Raw genomic sequence first — 20,085 nt, forward strand, 5'->3', positions numbered from 1 at the left:
CATTTCTTATTGCTAAAATTGCATTCATCAGACTGCTAAACCCTTAAGAACAACTCCATTCTTTTCATTTTTACTATAGAAATCACTGCAATGGTACTACAGAGTTTTAAAATTGTGTAGCACATGCTGAAAAGTGGTAGCATATTTATAAAACAACCACAAGTGAAGATCATTACATAAATAGACAGGTCAGGTAAATCAAGTTTTATTTTTTCATACATTTTTTTCAAAAAAGTTTTAGTTTATGACCTTTTTTGTTCAAAAATAGTCATACATTTCTCCAAATTAAATAATACTGTGGCATAATGAAAGTGCAGTATAGTTTATTTACTTAAATTCCTAGATATATTGTTTTGGAACCTGGTCATATTAAATATTAAAGTATATTATAATATATAATTATCTATTTAATTATAGCGATCTGCTTGCCTGCAGCAAAAGGCAGCGTCACAGGTTCTACAACAGCGCTTAGGATCACGCAGATGCGCTTGCCTATTAATCGGCCTAATTTTGCAGCAAAATCGGCCAAAGCCGATTTTTTAAAATATGCCAAAAATCGGCCGATAAATCGGTCGAACTCTATACATAGGCGGAGCTCGGCTGCATCGGCGCCAATCAGAGCTTCAGAGCTAAAGCAGGGCAACAGATTAGCTGTCCATAAAGAACCCGCGGATCTAACAGTAGTTCCGCATTACATTAATTATTTTGCACGCAAGTTTTTTTTTATTTTCATACCGTGTATTCTCCGTTTAAATTCATGCACCGAACCGTGACCCCGTACCGATTCGGTTCGAAACTAATACATGTAACGCGTTGATAACACGTTAACGCAAATTCATTTTAACGGCACTAATTTTATTAACGCGCGATTAACGCAACACACAAGTTCTGTTTGACCCGCATCTGTATGAATAGAGACGCAGCAAGTGACCGGCGCTGTATAGATGAGTCTTAGCTTTTCATAAAAATAAGAACATTAAGCTCTCGTCTAGCGAATCCAAAGCTCTAAATGGTCATTAAACATGTAAAATGCACGTTTTCTGCACGTGCAGTTTTCTTTATCTGCACGTTTTCTGTGAGGTGTACCGTCCCAAATCCATAAAGCAAAGATGCGTCTTCTTTCACTTTTTAGTTTAGTTTTTAAAGCATTCAGAAATTATAGAAAATAGACTGCAGGTCTTTCTTGATGTTAAAATAATTATTAAGAGAGATAAAGTTCGGGATCTGATTGATGTTAAAAGAGTTATTAAGAGTGACAAGGCTCAAAAGCGATGTCTGACGCAGACGTCTGAAGCGCACGCACACAAACGCGCGAGTGCGTGACCCTGATATATATATATAGACATCTAACACAAAATTAAAATATCTGTTTTGACAAGAATTCACGCAGGTATGACCTATAATCTGTTATATCTTAAGTGAATGTTTGGTTAACTGTTAAGGAAAAGTATCTGTTGTGTCATTATTTTAAACCCTTGCATTATCCTACAGTATCTTAAAGTGTCTCAATGTCAAAATTAAACAATAAAAGAAAAACATATATGTAACATATATTGATATTGTTTTTGCTCTGCATTAACAGGTATAGTTCTGTCATGCTTTCTCAGATTCCAAAAATTGTTCCAATTATTTTGAAGTTTTTTAATAGAGAATAAAATATAAATGACACATTTTTGAAAATTTGCTCATCCCAACTCAATTTGCCAGCACAGGTCACAAATGATGCAGCAGCAAACAGAAATGGAGAAAGAACAAAGTCTTCTAAAGGCAAAAACATTTATAAAACTATGGCTGATGGTTCTGTTGGAAATGTAAATAGGCTTTTGTATACATACATTTGCATATAGCATATATATTATCCAAGTCCATGCTGATTAGAGCATTAAAAAGTGTTACATTTAGGTAAATTTAGAACAGATAAAAATGTGCGATTAATTCACGATTAATCGCGAGTTAACTCATGAAATCATGCGATTAATCACGCTTAAATATTTTAATCTATTGACAGCCCTAATATATACACACACATTTTAATATTTTATTTGTGTTCACATTTTACAATAAATTTCATTGAACACAAACAATCTTAGATACAAGCATTGTAATCCAATAATCATTGCCTCTGGTCTCAGTTTATGGGTACAAATAGCAACGCCTTCTCCATATGTGCCGACTACCAATTATTGCTGAAATTGAACAAAATTTTGCAAGAGCTTTTGCTCTTGGCTTAGGGAGACCAGCAATTTGCAGACCTCTGACCACTTGTCTGTGGACATTACCTAAGCTTCCAAATATATATACCAAAAACTTACATTTGTACCCCAGCTGCGCAACAATGTCTTTAAGTGGCTGGTATTTTAAGAGCTTAGTAAGGTAGGCTTCTTCCAGACTGTAATCAAATGTACAACCTACTTCAAGAATGGTCACTTCTCTGCTGTTCTCATCAACAACAACAACATCTGGTTTTTTTTGCAGTAACATTTGAAAACACATTATTTACACTATTACAGAGTTTGAACATGCAAGGTGAGACACATACATTCTTATAGATTTTTGTAGACTGTGAAACACATGGAATTATATTTTCAACCAGTAAGTCAACGATTCTGTCATGTCTGGCAACATACATTCCCTTATATGCATAACATCCATTCAAAACATGAGACAGGGATTCAATGATTAACTGGTTATCATGGTGCAAACAGTGTGAAGAGAATGAATTAGGGTACCAAAGGGAAAGATTGAGTCTAGTTGGAAGGACTTGCAATCTGGCTTTGATTGCAAAAGTCATTATGTCTTCATCAACCACAGAGTTTCTGAGTATTGAGTGAGAAACAGAATGGTCTGCAGTAAGAATACAAGCAATCTTTCCCTGTAGTTTAAGACCAATCCAGTGTTGCTGCTGTCGTTGTTGTTGTAGCCTTACAAGGTACCTTCGTGCATTGTCTGGTGATAGGTGAAATCCTGTATCCACAACAATAGCCCTTGCTGAGGTTAAACGATCGGTTATAAGATCTTCAGAAACAATTATGGTGTCTATATCAGGTTTCACCCAGTCCAGGGATACTCCAAGTTTTACACAAAGGTCATTAAGGTCAGGCCAATCTGACCAGACCCCGAAACCAGCACTATGTGTCTCCATCTTACAATTAGATTTTCTCTTAAAACCCAGAAAGCTTGACTCTCCCTCTCCTGCCAAAGGGACTTTGCGTCTTTTCATGTCCAGAAGCAGAGAGGATCTAGCAAGCTCTCTGACAGTATTGTCATCATTGTTTAACATTTTAATAAGATGTGACAATCTTGTTGCATTGTATATCCACTCCACATTTGGAACACCAAGACCACCGTCTTGTTTAGACTGGAAAATTATGTCTCTAGTAGTATGAGTGTTCAATCCAAACCACTTTCTTACTAAAGAAACCGTTTTATCATTCAATTGACTCAGGGTCTTACTCATAAGGTGGACATTGGCAAAGAGATGTTGTATTCTAGACAGAGCAATCTGTCTAATGGCCTCCAGCTTCATGAGCAAAGGAAGTGGTGAGGCATCAATTAAGTCCATCCTGGAAATATACTCAGTAACAATGTACTCAACCTGCTCCTTCCACTCCCCTGCTATATTAAATTTATGACCCAAATAGGTGTACGTCTCATGCAGGTCATACACACGAATCGGTTCTGTGTTGATAGTAAACTCAGGTATTCGATCAGCTTTGGATTTGTACCAACGGTTTCCCCCGCTTCGTCTCTGGTAGAAAACAGCACATTTTGAACGCTTAATTTGCAGACCTGACCAGTTCGTAAATAAGTCTGTTCTGACAAGCATGTTCTTAATAACACTCTCTTCCCGAGAGGCCAATTGGATGTCATCAGCATAGGCTTGTACAGGGTTAGGGGAAAACACGTTGGGTGGAGCACAATCACACAACCACTTAATCCACCCATTAGTGGCGAGTACAAAATTCACAGCACTCCATGGGCAGCCTGTTTTTATGCCGACTTGGAGAGGTATTGGATCTGTTAGCTGTTTTCCACCGATAACCCGTATAAAGGATGAACTATATACATCCTTTACTATTTCAGTGAACACCTGAGGTAGTTGGATTTCCTCAAGAGCCTTAGTCATAACATTGTGATTTAAAGTTCCAAAAGCATCACGAAAATCCAAAAAGACAGAATAAAATTTACAAGATTCATGTTTAAAATCGTCTATTCCAGTTTTAAGACAAAATACATGTTCATTCATTCCTTGTCTATTAATATAGGCTTTCTGTTTTGGTGACAAGATGCTATTATTAACCAGCCAGGGAAGCACGCGAGACAGGACACACTTCATGAACACTTTATAGATTGTAGGTAAGAGAGAAATATCCCTCCATGTTGATGGATCCTTAGGTATATTGTCTTTTTTTGGAATACGATAAATCATTGCTCCTTTCCAGGACTCAGGCACTCTCCTATTTTCCAGGCAGACATTAAAAATGGATGTTAACGTGTTACAAATTTGTGCAGTTTTTAGGTTTTCATATGTAACTCCATCTATACCACATGCCTTGTTGTTTGGTAAACTATGTAAAACAGTCTCTACTTCAGTTGTTGAAAAGTACATTGAGTTTGGAAAGTCAGTGGGACTTACATATTGCAAACTATTATTCCAAGGTGGAGATGGAAGAGGGTCGTTGCTTGATGTTTGCCTTAAACATTTATTTTTATAGTAACTCGTTATCAATGTAGTATCACAAGGACAGGTGAGTGGCTCAATATACTCACTACTATTCAGGATGATCTGAATCGCCTTTGATTTCCTATGCTGCCACAAATAAGCAAGCTTATTTCTACTCACTCGTTTCTGACGTTTATGGGCTGTGATGGGTCCTAGCTGTGGTTGAATCACATCGCGGATAAAACGCAGTTGCGTCTCAATCCAGTCTGCGATGGTAGACGTTGTCAAGGTTTCCAACGTTTGTTGTTCAAGGGGAAACTTTTTTAGAATCCGCGTCACATATTTCAGCAGCGGAAATCCAAGTTGCTTTTCTCCACGAGTCACAGTTTGGAAAATGCCGTTCCTAAAAAACACTCCAATTAGCAGCTTTATTAAACGTATCCATTCTTTTGGATCTCCAGAGGTAGTAAAGCGTCTCTTTTCTGGTCTGGTGTTCAGCCTCGCTCTGAAGGCCCTCTCACTATCCTGGAAGTCTATCCATTGTTGTTGTGACAAGGGATGTTGATACTCAGCAAAATCCGTATCCGATGTTAACTTCTCCGGTAGATGTTCTAATACTGGAGCGGCATTTTGCTCTTTAACGCAATAAACTCTCCCACTTAGCAACGCCTCTTTAAAAGCGAGCCTCAGTGCGGCGACCAGGCACATAATCCATATAAGTTTTCCAAACAATGCTTGCATCTTCTACATTAACGATGGCAGTTACAACGGGTGTGTGCCGTGCGGTAAGATGTTTAAATAGAGAAATATATGGATTTAGATGTATAAATGTTAGCACCAAAAGCACCACCAAACAATTTCCATGTGCGACTTTTCGCGCAGCCGCACACACACACACACACACACACACACGTAAATGTTTCTTAAATACATATATGAATGTGTGTGTATTTATATAAACAGAATAATTACACATAGCACACACTCATATATTATGCAAAAAAATCACTTTTATTATGTATGCAATAAATTGTGATTAATCTTTAAGTTAAATCTAGAAGTAAGAAGCTAATACTACATAAAATTATATTTTAATAGTTTAGTAAATATTTGTGTTTTTTTAATTCGGATGCCTAAGTTACGGACAGACATTTATTTTGGCACTGCGGATAGTAAAATAAACTCTAGAGCAGCTCTGGAGATTAGGTTCATATATTCACCTACTCATATGATAAATCTACGAGTGTCACACGAATAGTATGTTTAACTGCGAAACTCATTCACCGAAGAGACACGCAGATGAGGTTTTAAATATATAAGCTCAATGCAGTGAGGAAACAATATTCAAGAGCAAAACAAAGTGAAATAGTGCTGATTCATTAATTAACATAACCTCTCTGTCAAACATACAAGAATAAAGAAACTGCTCTTGTCCCACTGCAGTGCGCACGACGTGATAAAGGATGCGTCAGTAATAACGTTCTGTGAGGAGAAACAGTGCGCCACCGTCGTAATTTAAGACTCAAAGCAAATAATTTGATCATTCGATCATTTTTTGTATTCAAATTACTCGATAAATCATTACAGCCCTACTCAAGGGCCCCACAGTCACAACCTGCTGGCCATGAGACTCTAACTAAAACCTTTGGGTTACAAGCCCGACTCTTTAACCATTAGGCCATTAATAGTGTTCCTTTGCAAAACGTGTTTTAAAGCAGTTTTATAAAGCCTAGTACCAAGTAAACAATCCATGTGAGACTACAGCATACAATTAGATAATCCTTCAGATTAAGAAACAAACAGAACATTTCATTCTTCCGTAGCTCTGTGTGTGTGTAAACAGATCTTATGTTTGAGTCTGTATCAGATAAAGATACAGAATTTGAGCAATAATTAATTGTTTGGAGATTGTTAATAGATGTTTCTGAGTGGTAAGTTTGTGTTTTTTCAGTATAGTCCTGCAAAACTAAAATGTAACGTCAATAGTAGAACTATAACCTAAACGTTAGCATATAGCATTAACTAGCATATAGTGCTAAGTCAGCAGTTACAACATTGTATTTGTGAATTGGCGTGAATAAGTGGACATTTTGCATATGCAGTCTTTTACTGGTTTTGAGCAGAGTAATCAGGAATGCTTTATGATAATACAAATTGAACTTACATAATGTAGAGCTGCTGATTCCCGGCAACCGAACAATAGTGACCATTGGCGAGCAGATGTCCAGTGGTGCAACAAAGTTAAAAAACATTACGCTTTATGCAAATGATGAGTGATTTTCGTGAGTGACTACTTATAGAGGGTATGTACGTGACATTACCTTCGACAAAAGTGACTGAGGTTACGCCCACTGAGTGGCAAAAGACAGAGTGCCACCATTTGTGTACAGTGTGAAATCAGCGAAAACACTAGCCTGGGTTTCCCCATGCTGCTTGCGCACAAATTTATTTACACTGCAAGTCTAGCATGGAAACCATGGATTAATTTTTCCCCTGAAATAGGGAACCAATCACAGAAGCAAAACAATCACGACGGCTATGCGACACACCAAAGCAGTTTTGTTTATCCAAACTGGCAGCAGACGCAAAGTTACTTTTCAATGCAGCCATAGACAATGTTCTAAGTAGTTTTGAATGCAAGTTTATAAAAAAGAGCAACTTTTGGCATTTCACCAATTTCATATACAAGAAGGATGTTTGTATAGGACCAACCTGCTAGGCATCGTCGTCGACGAAGTACAATGAAATTATAAATGATAAGTGGTATTTATTAATATCATATTGCATTATGCCTGAAAGTGTGTTGCTTTTCAGTATCAATATACAGCTACCGGTTTAGTTGCATAGCTTTTAGCTTTTCTTTTTTACCCAATAAAAGTTGTTGTTGACGCTTGAATTGATGTCGCTCTACATACGTCAACTGGTATAATTGAAATGAGTGCCTATGAGATACATAGAGACGCATTTGATAGACATTCGTAGCACCCAATAAACGGCTCTGGGCATTCGTAAACCACGCCTCAAATACAAGAAAATGAGCACGTCTCATTCTCTATGAGACTGGTCTGGTGTTAGCCAGGCTACGAAAACACGGGGAAAACATGTCTAAATTGGAAAAATCTGTTGTGCAATAGACTGTACTAACAGTTTTAATAAGAATTCTGACCTATCATTTTACAGACTGCCAAAAAAGAAATACCGAAAGGAGAAATTAATAGATCGTTCATGCCAACGTCCACTGACAACAGGTGGGTTGACAAGTTGCTAGGGTCACTATCAAGCAGAGATTGACCCTACTTAAGTATTTTACTTTCTATTTAAAAGTATTTTTTCAAGTATTTCCGAAGCATATTATCATAGTTTGTACTCTATTACATTTCATAAATACACGTTTTTGTTTTAAATTAAATATTTAAATACATTAACGTACTTTTACTCAAGTAAAAGTACACAATTTTCATGTAATTAGGTATTAAATACATTTTAATATGCAATATTAAAGAATACACAGTATGATTCTATGCTTTAGAATGTATTGAAGTAAAATTTTTCCCAAGACAAACACCCAAATAAAGCACAGATGCTTGGATAATGTAATTAATGTAACTAAGTATTGTCCACCTCTGCTATCAAGTCCAACTAAATTAAATTTAAGTTAATAATTGTCAGTTTTACGCAGCAGCCGCTATTTAAACCAGCAATTTTGTTGAACGTTTGCCACTCAACAGGACGAGTTCCTGCGTGGTCATGTGACATCAATGCATACCCTCTATAGGAGTGAAACATGAAGTTCAGGTCATCCATCTTTCATCAGCTACTGCACTGGACGGTTACTGATTTGTTTATAATTGTTTATAATAGGAATGCCTCCTAACGACCTCATTGAAAGAGACTGGCAATACACAGTGGTGCACAAAAAAAATCATCAGTTAACAGCATAAACATAGCATGTTGCCACTGACCAATCTTAGTTAAAGTATTTCAGAAAGGTGTGCAATACCTTAATATAAGTCTCAACAATAAATTGAATATGTATGTGTATTTGACGTATGTGTAGTAGATGTGAGTGTGGGGATGAGGATGTTTGTTTTTGCACGAGCGGATACGTTACACGTGTGCTGAAGCAGGTTCTGTCGTCTGCCTGGTCGTTCTTCAAAGTGTCTGAAGCAGATCCTCGCTAGATAGAACTGAGCTCGTACCATGTGTGTGTGGTGAGATCGTAACAAGAGTGTGGTCAGCTTGAACCTGCTTACGTAGGGTGGTACCACTTATGTCACGCAGTACCGCAACATCCAATAGGAAAATTCAACTGCAGTAGCCACCGTTCAACCTGAAGAGGGCAGCACTCAGACGTTTTTACACCATATATTGTAGCATTGAAACACTTTATTCCCAAATGTCAAAAAAGTTACTCAAATCAATGAACAGCACTAATAAAACCCCATTCTTACAGATCATTAACTAAAAAAAGTTGGTTTAGGGTTTAGTTACTCTTTAATAGTTCAGTTTTAGAAACTAGTCAGACCATTAAAGAAACAGAAACCGAAAGTAAAGTTCCGACCAGACGCTTAATCGCGTCACCACACGTGCGTCCGATGAAACCGTCTATACAATTAAAGTCCATGTAAATTGATATTAAATATATATTCACACCACAAACATTTTTTATCAGCCACCCAGCTAAATTTGAATGATAAAGAAAACCCCCAAGTAAATAAAATAAGTTAGCAAAATTTGGGGAAAAAGTAGCATTCTGCTCTCAAACACTGAAACCACACCCCCTTGTGGGAAAGCGGCAGTATCTCTCAACTTTCAAATAACGCTACAACCTGACCGAATCCTCGCGATTATGTTGCGCCACCCAAATAATCCTGAACACAGAAATGGCGAAAAACTGTTTAACGTGTAACTCCACAATTCAGTACTACACAGTTCATAGTGTAACATGTTTCAGCAATACATTTATAATATGTGCAGAAACAATTCTCTGAAATGAATTTAAACAGATTACTGAGGCTATTTTGGGGATTTTCGCCTGGATTTGGCCTACCCAATTTCAAAAGCTTCCCATACCCACATGCAGAGGTGTACATACAAAAGTTTGGTATCATTTTACAGGAAACCCTTTGAAATTACATAAAACACTGTTAAAAGTGCTCAACGTGGTTGTATGTGTTGTCAGCCCTCTAATAAACACAAAAATAAATAGGCGCTTTTTGATTAGGGGTGGGCGATATGGGGAAAATATCATATCACGATTCTTTTGAGGGAGATCGCGATTTCACGATCTTATCACGGTTCTTTTTTATAAAGTCTGTATTTAAAAGTGTATAACTCTGGCCCTAAGTGGTACAGAAACCTGCAAACAGTTTTGTTTGATTCCAGCAAATGTCAGCTTTTTGTCTCTATCATAATCTATGCAAAGGTTATTCTATTACCCTTTTAATATTCAATTTCCACCTTAAATATTTGAAGTGTCCCCATAACTACATACAGTGGAATAAATGCAATATCTTTATATCATTTTACAGAAAACCCTTTGAAGTTACATAAAAAGCTGCTGTTTTTGACAAATATTGTTATTTATGTTGTTTTTCATATGATGAAACACTGTATTTGATAGTGTATAACTCTGGTTCTGTGTGCTCTAGCAGACTGCAAACAGTTCTGGTTGTTCGCAGCAGCAGACAGCAAACACCCAAAAAAGAATGAACTCTTTAGCATGTCGCATTAAAAAAAAAAAAAACGTATTTTACTGAATGGTGTGAAAATACATTTTTCATATAAAAATACTTTGGTTGTGTGCATGAATAATCTCTTGCTATTTATTATATGTGCAAAACAAAACAAAGAAAATGCTGTGAATGGACTCATTTTTTAGAGTAGGACCTAAGAGAAAGAATGGTGCATGATTTGTGGCTATCTGTGCTATCTGAGTCAGTTCACTCTCAAGTCTCAAATACGATTACAAAAGACAATTTTTTACCTCATTATTCATTCGACGATTGTTGGATATGTGAACAGAAATAACAATGTAGCATCATTCCTGAGAGCTTTCATTTGATATAAGACTTGCCCGTGTTTGTCATACTTGAAAAATATGAAATATGTGAATATTAAATTATATAAAAAATATGGGGGGGGGTGATAGTGTAAATTAAGTGTAAATAACTTTCTTAAAGTAAAATATATGTCAAAGAGATTCTAAGCTTTCAAACAGTACCTCATATGTGGTACTGGGTCCATGACAGACCATTAAAAATTTAAGAAATATTTTATATTAAGTCATAGTAAATAAATTTGGACCCGGTACAGGGTCCACGGAGTTAAAGATAATTTAATTTGAAAAGTTTTCTAAAAAGACCAGATTGTACTAGCAAATAAGTTTCAAGCCCTCTGTGTTTTGCACCTTGCAAATTTGCGATGTCAATACATTTATTTTTAGATTAGCTCCAATTGACTAGGCAGAACATAGATTTGTCAAACCACATTATGGTATTCAAAACAACATTAACTGTTTGAATTTCATGAAAATCCAGTTTCTTGCTTAAAGGACAAGTTTGGTATTTTACACTTAAAGTCCTGTTTTCAGATTGTTTATGATGAAATAGAATGGTTTTGACTGAAATTTGGACATATGATGCTGGCCCTAGAATTTTCGGGGGTTTGTTCTATCACTTCCCACCTCTGCAATGTGTGTAGAGGTGCACTGTAACAATCCTTCCTAAAATGCATTAAACTTTCGTTTACAAAGACGTGAAACTCACCGAGTGGTCAGGGGTGCTCACACAAAAATCACTGCAAAAGATGCTTTCCAACAGGTTTTATCGTAGTTTTTGTCCAACTCCATTGACTTGTATTAGATGTGCTGTGAGGTACGGTATTACTCCGTGCCGGGAACCTTGTTTGTATTCTTACAATTGGCAAAGGCGGATTATCGCCACCAACTGGACTGGAGAGTCTATTTTGCAAGCTCTCAGCGGAAGAATATACGGGTGTGAGGCGTTTGGAAAAGTAGGTCCACAAGTTTACAACGGATGCTAAAACAGCTGTTGGAAAGCATCTTTTGCAGCGATGTTTGTGTGAGCATATCAGTGAACACCCCTGACCACTCGGTGAGTTTCACGTCTTTGTACACGAAAGTTTAATGCATTTTAGGAAGGATTGGTCCAGTGCACCTATACACCCATTGTAGAGGTGGGAGGTGAACAACAAACACCCAACAATTCTTGGGGCAGCATCATATGTCCAAATTTCAGCCAAAACCGTTCTATTTCATCAAAAACAACCTGAAAACCGGGCTTTAAGTGTAAATTAACGAACTTGTCCTTTAATACCATGTTATTATTGAATATTATCAATAAAAAGATATTATTTCAAAATATCCCATTGATGCATTTCCTTATTTGACAAACGATCGTAAAAATGATTGTTTGGGTTAACTACCTTTCCTCCAATCAGTGGTAAGATGTGCATCTTTCCTGTATGGCTGGCCTTGATTGAAGACACCATTAGACAAGTGCCACATAAAATGACCTGTCGACGACTCCAGCGGTTCACAGGCAGCTGCAGCTTTCCTTTCCGCACGTTATAGGTTCCAGAGAGCTGAATGCGCTCAGAGCTCTCAATGCTGTAAGGTTTCCCTGCAAAAAAATGAAGGACATCAATGTGACTTCTAGAGATCTCACTAGATAACAAAATTCCATATTTTGAATTATAGTTTAGTATTTTTTGTCATTTTTTGATAGGATGTATATAGATTTTACTGGAAATGACAAGACAGAGAGTGGGGAATGGGACAGAAAAATTACCTTGATTTGGGAACTGAACTCACGAGAGTCACAGCGGTGCAATATGTGCAAAAGCATTGCTCACATGGCTGTCGGACATTTTATGTATTAACTGTTTAGGTCAATTATTTTACTCTCCTTCTTCCCAAAGGAACATGGCCCCTAATTCTCTAATATGGAATCCAGGAATTCAGTCAGTATTAGATCAGTGTATCTGCACATTTTGTAACAGCAAATTTAATGACTTTTAAGAAATTTTTAAGTCCTCTAAAATAAAAATGTAAGACTTTATCATAAAAAAACAGGAAAATGTTCAGCGCGACACGACACAGAATTGTGTGTTGAAGATGGGAGAAAATTGCTTTCGAAAATGTATTCTGTTTTTCGAAGCAGTTCGAAACCCACACACGCTGGCGACCCCTGCTGGTCAAAATAGTGTAAAAGCAGATGTGTCCAAACATTTTACACTTTTTTTTACAAAATAATAGCATGATTTTTATTAAAAAATGTTACAAAAAATTATTTAACTTAATTAAGACATAGTTAAAAGTGTATTATGTGTTTTTAGTTTTATTTAGGGCAAACAAATGATTAAAACTAACTACCCTTTTAATTATGCACATTTTTTTTCATTAAATCTGTCTATAAACAAAAAGTAGACAATTTGGCAGTGTTATTAGTCAGAAGGATAAATGTTTTATGAACTTTCATAGTAAAACTGACCCGAGTTCACCTAAACATATTAGACACTGGTCATGTGATCAACTCCCCGTAGTGGTGAACCATCGCATTTTCGAAAGGTTTCGAAACAGTTATGGCGTAATGAAGCCATGTTTGCTAAAATCACGTGACTTGGGCCAGTTTGAAACAAGCTCCGAACCACTGATTCGAAACAAAAGATTCGTAAATGTTTCGAAGCCTCATGAAGCAGTGCTTCGAAAACGACCTGACATGAAATTTAAGACCTTCTTAGTGGAAATTCCAGATTTTAAGACATTTTAAGACCTTAAAAATCGAAAATTTTATTTAAGACGTTTTAAACGTCTGTATTAAACCGCTCCTATTAGTTCCAGACGCAGCAGCTCGGCTCATCTTCTAGGAGCCCAAAAGGGCTCACATAACTAAATCACGTTCCCGCTTATTTTCTTTCACTTCTCCACGCAGGTGGAATGGCCTTCCTATTGCAATCCGGTTTGTCACATCTCTTGCAACGTTCAAAAAACAATTAAAAACCCATCTCTGCCAAATATACTGGACATAGATATTGACCGCACTTCTTTCTCTTCTCCTTTTTCAGTAAAAAACACACTAACTCTTTCTTTTTCTCTCAACAGGTATTGTTTCGGAATAGTAAAAACTTGTATCTTGTTATAAGCACCATTTGTACTATTGCCTCCCTATAACACATCGCTTGAAAAACAGCATCTGCCAAATGCCTAAATGTAAAATCTAAAGTGAAGGGAAAATTCAGTAGTCTGTACTAGTAAAAAGTACAATTATTAGTTTATATTACTGAAGGTAAAAATTTAGTCACTACCAGTAAATAGAAAAAAGAAGTAAAGGGTTTAGAAAGGGAGTAAAAATCAGCATTAAGTACCAGTACAGCAGGAAAAGGTTGTAAAAAAAAAAGTTAAAGCACAAGTAAAAAAGTTCAAAGAGGAGGGGCCTCATGTATAAAACTGTGCGTAGGATTCTTACTAAAAGTCTACATGCGCACAAAAGCCAAAAATGGCATACACCAAAAATTATGAAGACTGATAAAACAAAGCAATGTTCCCTTTATAAAAATCACAGATCACATGCAAGTGTGCGTACATGAATCACCCTGCAAGCCCATTCTCCCATTCAGTTTTTTTATAGATCGCAACCTTTGTGTGGGAACTGGCGTATGCACGTTTCCAGCCCTGTTTTGTGCATACGCATGCTTTATACATGAGGCCCGAGACCTTTTTAGTGCTTAGATTAACATTTTTGAAGCTTGCTAAAACGATGCTGCTCATCATTTCAGGAGATAGGAACTTTTAAACTACAAAGAGCAAGTGTACGTGTAGCATGCAGGAGCAAACTTGTTGACAACTTGACAACTCATTACAAAAATGAAGTGACAATTGTACAATAGCTGTACAATATTGCCAAACAGTGGGAAAAATATCTAGTAATTATGGGGGGAATAATATTGTGATTTTAACAAAAATTGAGAGTGATCCAAGCGAGATCTTAGCTGCATGACTCTGAAGCAACATTTTGCATTCAGTCCTGAAAATAGGGAAGAGAGATCTGACCCAAAAGCAGCAGCATTATGTGGGTCAGGACCCCACGGTACGCCATGTGGAGTGCTGTAGCCCACTTTACAGGCCGGTCATCAGTTTTCACACCTTGAGTAGAGGTTAAAAATGAGACACAGCCTCATTTCAAAACAATAAATAATACACAAGATTTACTACAAAAATTGAATAAATAGCGCATAATTTTTGCACCCACTTTTTAAAGTAAGCTTTACATGGACTTTTAAGCAGTTAAAGCTTTAAAAAATTTAAGCAATTGCTTAAAATTCCATGTAAAACTTGCTTAAAAAGAGGGACACGAAAATTATGCACTATATTTTTAGTAAATTGATCTAATTTTTTTTTAACACTGTTAAAATGATTTTCATGATTCTCAGCAAATATAGCTTAAAAATATAAGCAGATTTCAATCATAAATTTAAGTAAAACAGTATGTAGGATTGTGGCCAAAACTGGTACTGCAATCACACAACTGGTGGTCAATACACAACATGACAACATAAACATCAGTTGAGGGCTGCAACTCCACTTTTTTAATGACAATTTCCTGGCCGGACCACTGTTGTCAGTGATATAAGTATTTGAAATGAAAATTATTTCTTAATGTCTAAAGACATATCAGGGAGGGCCATTTTATGATTAATTGATATAAATTTCTTACATACTGTAACTTTAACTTATAGTAGGCTAATAATTATTACTAAATATACTAAGCTTTTGGTTTACTTATAAAAATGTGTTAACACTATAAGCAATTTTGAGCAAAGTCAAGAGTCACGTGACGCAGATCGGGTGCCTGCGCAGCAGCAGCCATTTTAACGGTTACTGTTAAGACCTCTCAGGAATGAAGGTAAGTAAAATAACATTATACATTTAAATGTTATATGAAATAAGTACATTTTTTTATCAAATGACTATATACTGGTTAGCTCCGCGTGTTACAGTTCTTCTTCGCCAGTTGCGCTGCTGTTGTTTTAGAGGGGCGAAGAAGAACTGACCACCTGCTTCCAACCATAACGTTAACGCATTATGTCGGCAGTTTGGCGGTACTTTACAGTGGATTTTCCCACCAGTAAGACGGCGAAATGCAACATATGCAAGGATGCAATTTCGAGGGGTGGCACGAATGTTGCAAATTTCAACACCAGCAACTTAATCAAACCTTTGATGATAGGAGTGGGACAAAAAATCGATTCTTGGATTAATCGAGATTCGGACCGTGGCCGATTCTGAATCGATTCACAAATGTCAAGAATCGATTCTTAAATGTTAGTTTACAAAATAATAACGTGACGTTATCAGTACCAAAAGGCGGAACTCAACTGGGGGAGCGGTGCTGCAGACGGACAACTTACGAGAGCGCACTGCACGAGTACATACAGCAGAGCTTGCATGAGCAGAAGAGAAAGAAATAAAAGAGAAGGGGGTTTTAACATTAAGTGGCATGGCATCTAACGCACAGAAGCCAGTGGCACGTGCCACTACGTTTTGTGGCACTTTCCGGTTTCAATTGGCTCGTACCAGTGGCTCGTCGAGTGGCACTTTCGGTGTCCAGTGGCTCATGTCACTGTTTAGTGGTGGCTCGTTGAGTGGCACTTCCGATGTCCAGTGGCTCATACCATTCCGTTTGTGGCTTGTCTACTGACACATGTCAGTAAAACTTAGGTCTGTTGGATTGAGGCATGTGGCACTGATATTCACCGATCGATCATTACAGAACCGAGAGTAACTTACGCGTGCTGCTGCTATGTTCATTTAATTGTGACACAATGATTTTGTGTGTCCTTTTTGACTGTCTGGTGTTTCAGGTAACCGAATGCGTGAAATGCATCGAGAGCTAAATAGGACATCTTGATGATCGTATGATCATAATTCATAATTTAAGTATTAAAAATGTAAATATTTAAAATGGGAAGGCAAATATTTTTATATATTTAAATAAAGCACAACCTTTGTCTGAGCTATATTGTATATTGTATAATAGTTTTAAATATAAATTTTCTAATTGTATTATTTGGGAAAATGTAGTCTGTGAGTGGCATGTTTTTATTTGTAACCAGTGCCAATGTGTTGTTTTTAATAAAAAGTGTCATTTATAAGAATCTCGCAGAATATTATAATATTTTTTTTCTGCAAAGTACCGCATTTACACACATGCACGCCAAAACAGTAGGTGTCAGTCTAACCATGTTTATGTTTAAAAACAATGTCCTATTACATATTTTACAACTTGATATTTATTTTATTTTTTTACAACTTGATATTTACACGGTGTTGACAGTGCAGATACGTCACGTGCCCTTCAAAATTACATTTTATATAGTCTATACAGTATAGATTGTTGTCTATAAGAAATAAGGGTTTGAACAAATTATTATTTCACAACATTAATGAGATATTAATTATTTTAAATAAATTGTTGGATTATTTCAAAGCAAAACAGATTTACAAAACACTTAGCAAAACACTTTACAAATGATTAAATCAAACACAGTTTTTTTCCTTTATTTTATGCATTTCATTGGATCTAAATGTTGCCTAGAGTATGCTTTAAGGAGGAGTCAGTTTTTTTTTCTTCGATCTCGTCTTTCATTTAAAGGGTATCTAGTAAACTCACTTAAATTAGGCATACTACTTAAAAAAAAAAGATTTACAAAAACTGATTAAATATTAAGAAAAGGCACAATGTTTCACACGACCATGGCTCGGACAAATACTGTGCTTTATTAAATGAAAACACTCAAAATATTATGCATTTCCATTTAAAATACTGTGATCATACAATTCCTTTATGAACGAGCGTCAAGATGATATATTTAGCTCTCGACTCAATTTACGCATTCGGTTACCTGAAACAGAGTCAGAAAGGACACACAAAATCATTGTGTCACAATTAAATGAACATAGCAGCAGCACGTGTAAGTTACGCTCGAATCTGATCGATCAGTGACTATTAGTGCCACATGCCTCAATCAAACAGATCTAAGTTTTACTGACATGTGTCAGTGTACGAGCAACCAAACGGAGTGGTATGAGCCATTGGACATCGGAAGTGCCACTCGATGAGCCACTAAAAAGTGTCATGAGCCACTGGACACCGGAAATGCCACTCGACGAGCCACTGGTACGAGCCAATGGAAACCGGAAGTGCCACTAAACATAGTGGCACGTGCCAGTGGCTTCTGTGCGTAAGATGCCATGCCACTTTATGTTAAAACTGCTACTGAAATAAAATCTAGAACAGCCCTGTTTGACTCATTCTAAACTGCAAGAAAACAAGATACACTTTGGGATAGTCTTTCTCTGCCTTTTCTCTGTTCAGTGAGCATCAGGGAGAAAACAGCACATTTAATTTAATGACTCTTCTGACTGTGCTATAGTCAGGGGTGCACATAACTGGTACGCAGGTACGCATGCGCGACAAAAATCTGGAATGCATAATGACATGTGTGTAACTACGCGCCTTTGCGTACTGACCGATCCTCGTCTGACCTTACGCGTGGCATGTTACTTGTCAACTACTGTCAGAAATGTCTAAAAAGCAACAGACATTAAGCAGCTTCTTTGGCGTTTCGCCACCTACAAAGAAACCCCAACTTGAACCAGAGCCAAAGAAAAGACTTTTTTTCGGAAAAGTGGCTCCAAGATGTGCCGTGGCTTGAAGCGAACGATGAGCGCACTGAAATGTGGTGCAAGATTTGTCGCTCACATCCACAGCTAGCAGACAAAACAGGTGCGTTTTATAAAGGCTCAAAGAATTTCAACCATCCTTTATTTGACAAACATGAAAAGAGCAAGGAGCACACGAATGTGGCGCAAGCCATTGCTAATAAACAAGCTAGCCGTGAAGAAACATCCAGTCGCCCACTTGCCAGATGGCGAGACAAGCTAAATGAAGAACAGCGACAAGCTCTGTTTAATATTTTTCTCCTCGCCTTCCATAAAGCTAAACACGCACGTCCCATGTCTTCCTATTCTGAGGATGTTCCTTTACTGAAGCGGCTTGGAGTAAATGTCGGAGGTGCATATCATTCACGTGAAGGGGGCACGCGAATTATTCAGTGCATCGCTCAAAGCATCAGCAGGGAGTTACGAGCGAAGTTGCAGTCTGCTGATTTTTGGGGGCTGCTTTTTGATGGATCTGAGGACATCACAAAAACTGAGCAGGAAATCGTTTACATTGTGTCTGTGTCCAGCAACGGAGAATTTACCTCAGACTTTATTGGACTGATTGAATTGGGTGCTGACCGAACTGCGCAAGCCATAACAGACGGACTTGTGAGCCTTTTCCAGGACACAGGCTTGGATGACTGGACAACAAAGTTGGTCGCTGTGTGCACAGACGGGGCTGCTGTCAACGTCGGTATCTACAACGGCGTTGTGCCAAAACTCCGGCGACTTGCTGCAGTTGGAGACTCCCTTGTGCACATTCTGTGCACCGCACACACACTGGAGAATTGCACAAAAGCGGCTGATCGCAACGTTCCTTACTGTGAGACATTTAATAGCTCTGTGGTCAAGCTGCTGCAGTTTTTATTTACAAAAAGGTGGAGCAAAAAAAAAACGCTGCACTGAAAAAGCTGTGTGAAGAAAATGGGATCTCATTTGTGAAACTGGGTAAGTTTCATAATATCAGATGGTCTGCATGGAGGCATGAAACACTGTTAAAAATATCAAGACTATTGCCAGCCATTAAAATACAACTGGCTATGAGTGATACTTGCAGCATATCTGCACAGAGCGTTTTCAGTGCTTTCTATCACACATGCTTGACATTGGCAACATTTTGAAGACCACATCCATTAGATTTCAAAAGGAAAAGCTGACCATTGGAGAATGTAAGGATGAACTCATGGTGGCCATTGGACAGTTCACACTTCTGCTTGATGGTGAAGGCCACAGGGCGCACACTGTTTCTAATGCTGATGCTGACAGAGACAAGACAAACTTACTCAGGGGGGTTAATTGAAGAGTTTGAAATCAGATATGACTCCCTCAAGTCATGTGATAATTTCTTAGTATTTGATCCTTCAACATGGCCTCAGGAAATGCAAGACCTCCACAGTTTTGGAAACACAACAGTTTGCAGTATTCTAAAGAAATACACTGCCACCTTGCAACTTGACAAAGACACCACTGTGACAGAATGGATGCGCTTAAAGCAGGCAGGAAAACGCCTGGGAGCCTCTTCTGTGTATGACTTGGTCCAAATAATAAATACAAGTAACCCAGATGCTTACTCCAACATCAACAAGGTGGTTAGGCTGTCTCTTACACTGCCTTTAAGCAGTGCAGCTCGTGAGAGGGGATTCTCACATCTCAACATAATAAAAACCAAATACAGATC

The 20,085-nt window shown here is 37.5% G+C and overlaps 1 protein-coding gene across 1 annotated transcript in view; it reads right to left on the reverse strand.

Moving 5' to 3' along the window:
- The window catches only part of phlpp1 (PH domain and leucine rich repeat protein phosphatase 1), a 67,233-nt gene that overhangs the window by 21,881 nt on the left and 25,267 nt on the right, over positions 1-20,085 (reverse strand). The window contains exon 2 of the mRNA XM_073871732.1: positions 12,110-12,301. Within this exon, the coding sequence (XP_073727833.1) occupies positions 12,110-12,301 (192 nt within the window). The remainder of the gene's footprint in view (positions 1-12,109; positions 12,302-20,085) is intronic.

Source organism: Misgurnus anguillicaudatus, chromosome 2 (assembly GCF_027580225.2).
Source record: "Misgurnus anguillicaudatus chromosome 2, ASM2758022v2, whole genome shotgun sequence".
Lineage (NCBI taxonomy): Eukaryota > Metazoa > Chordata > Actinopteri > Cypriniformes > Cobitidae > Misgurnus > Misgurnus anguillicaudatus.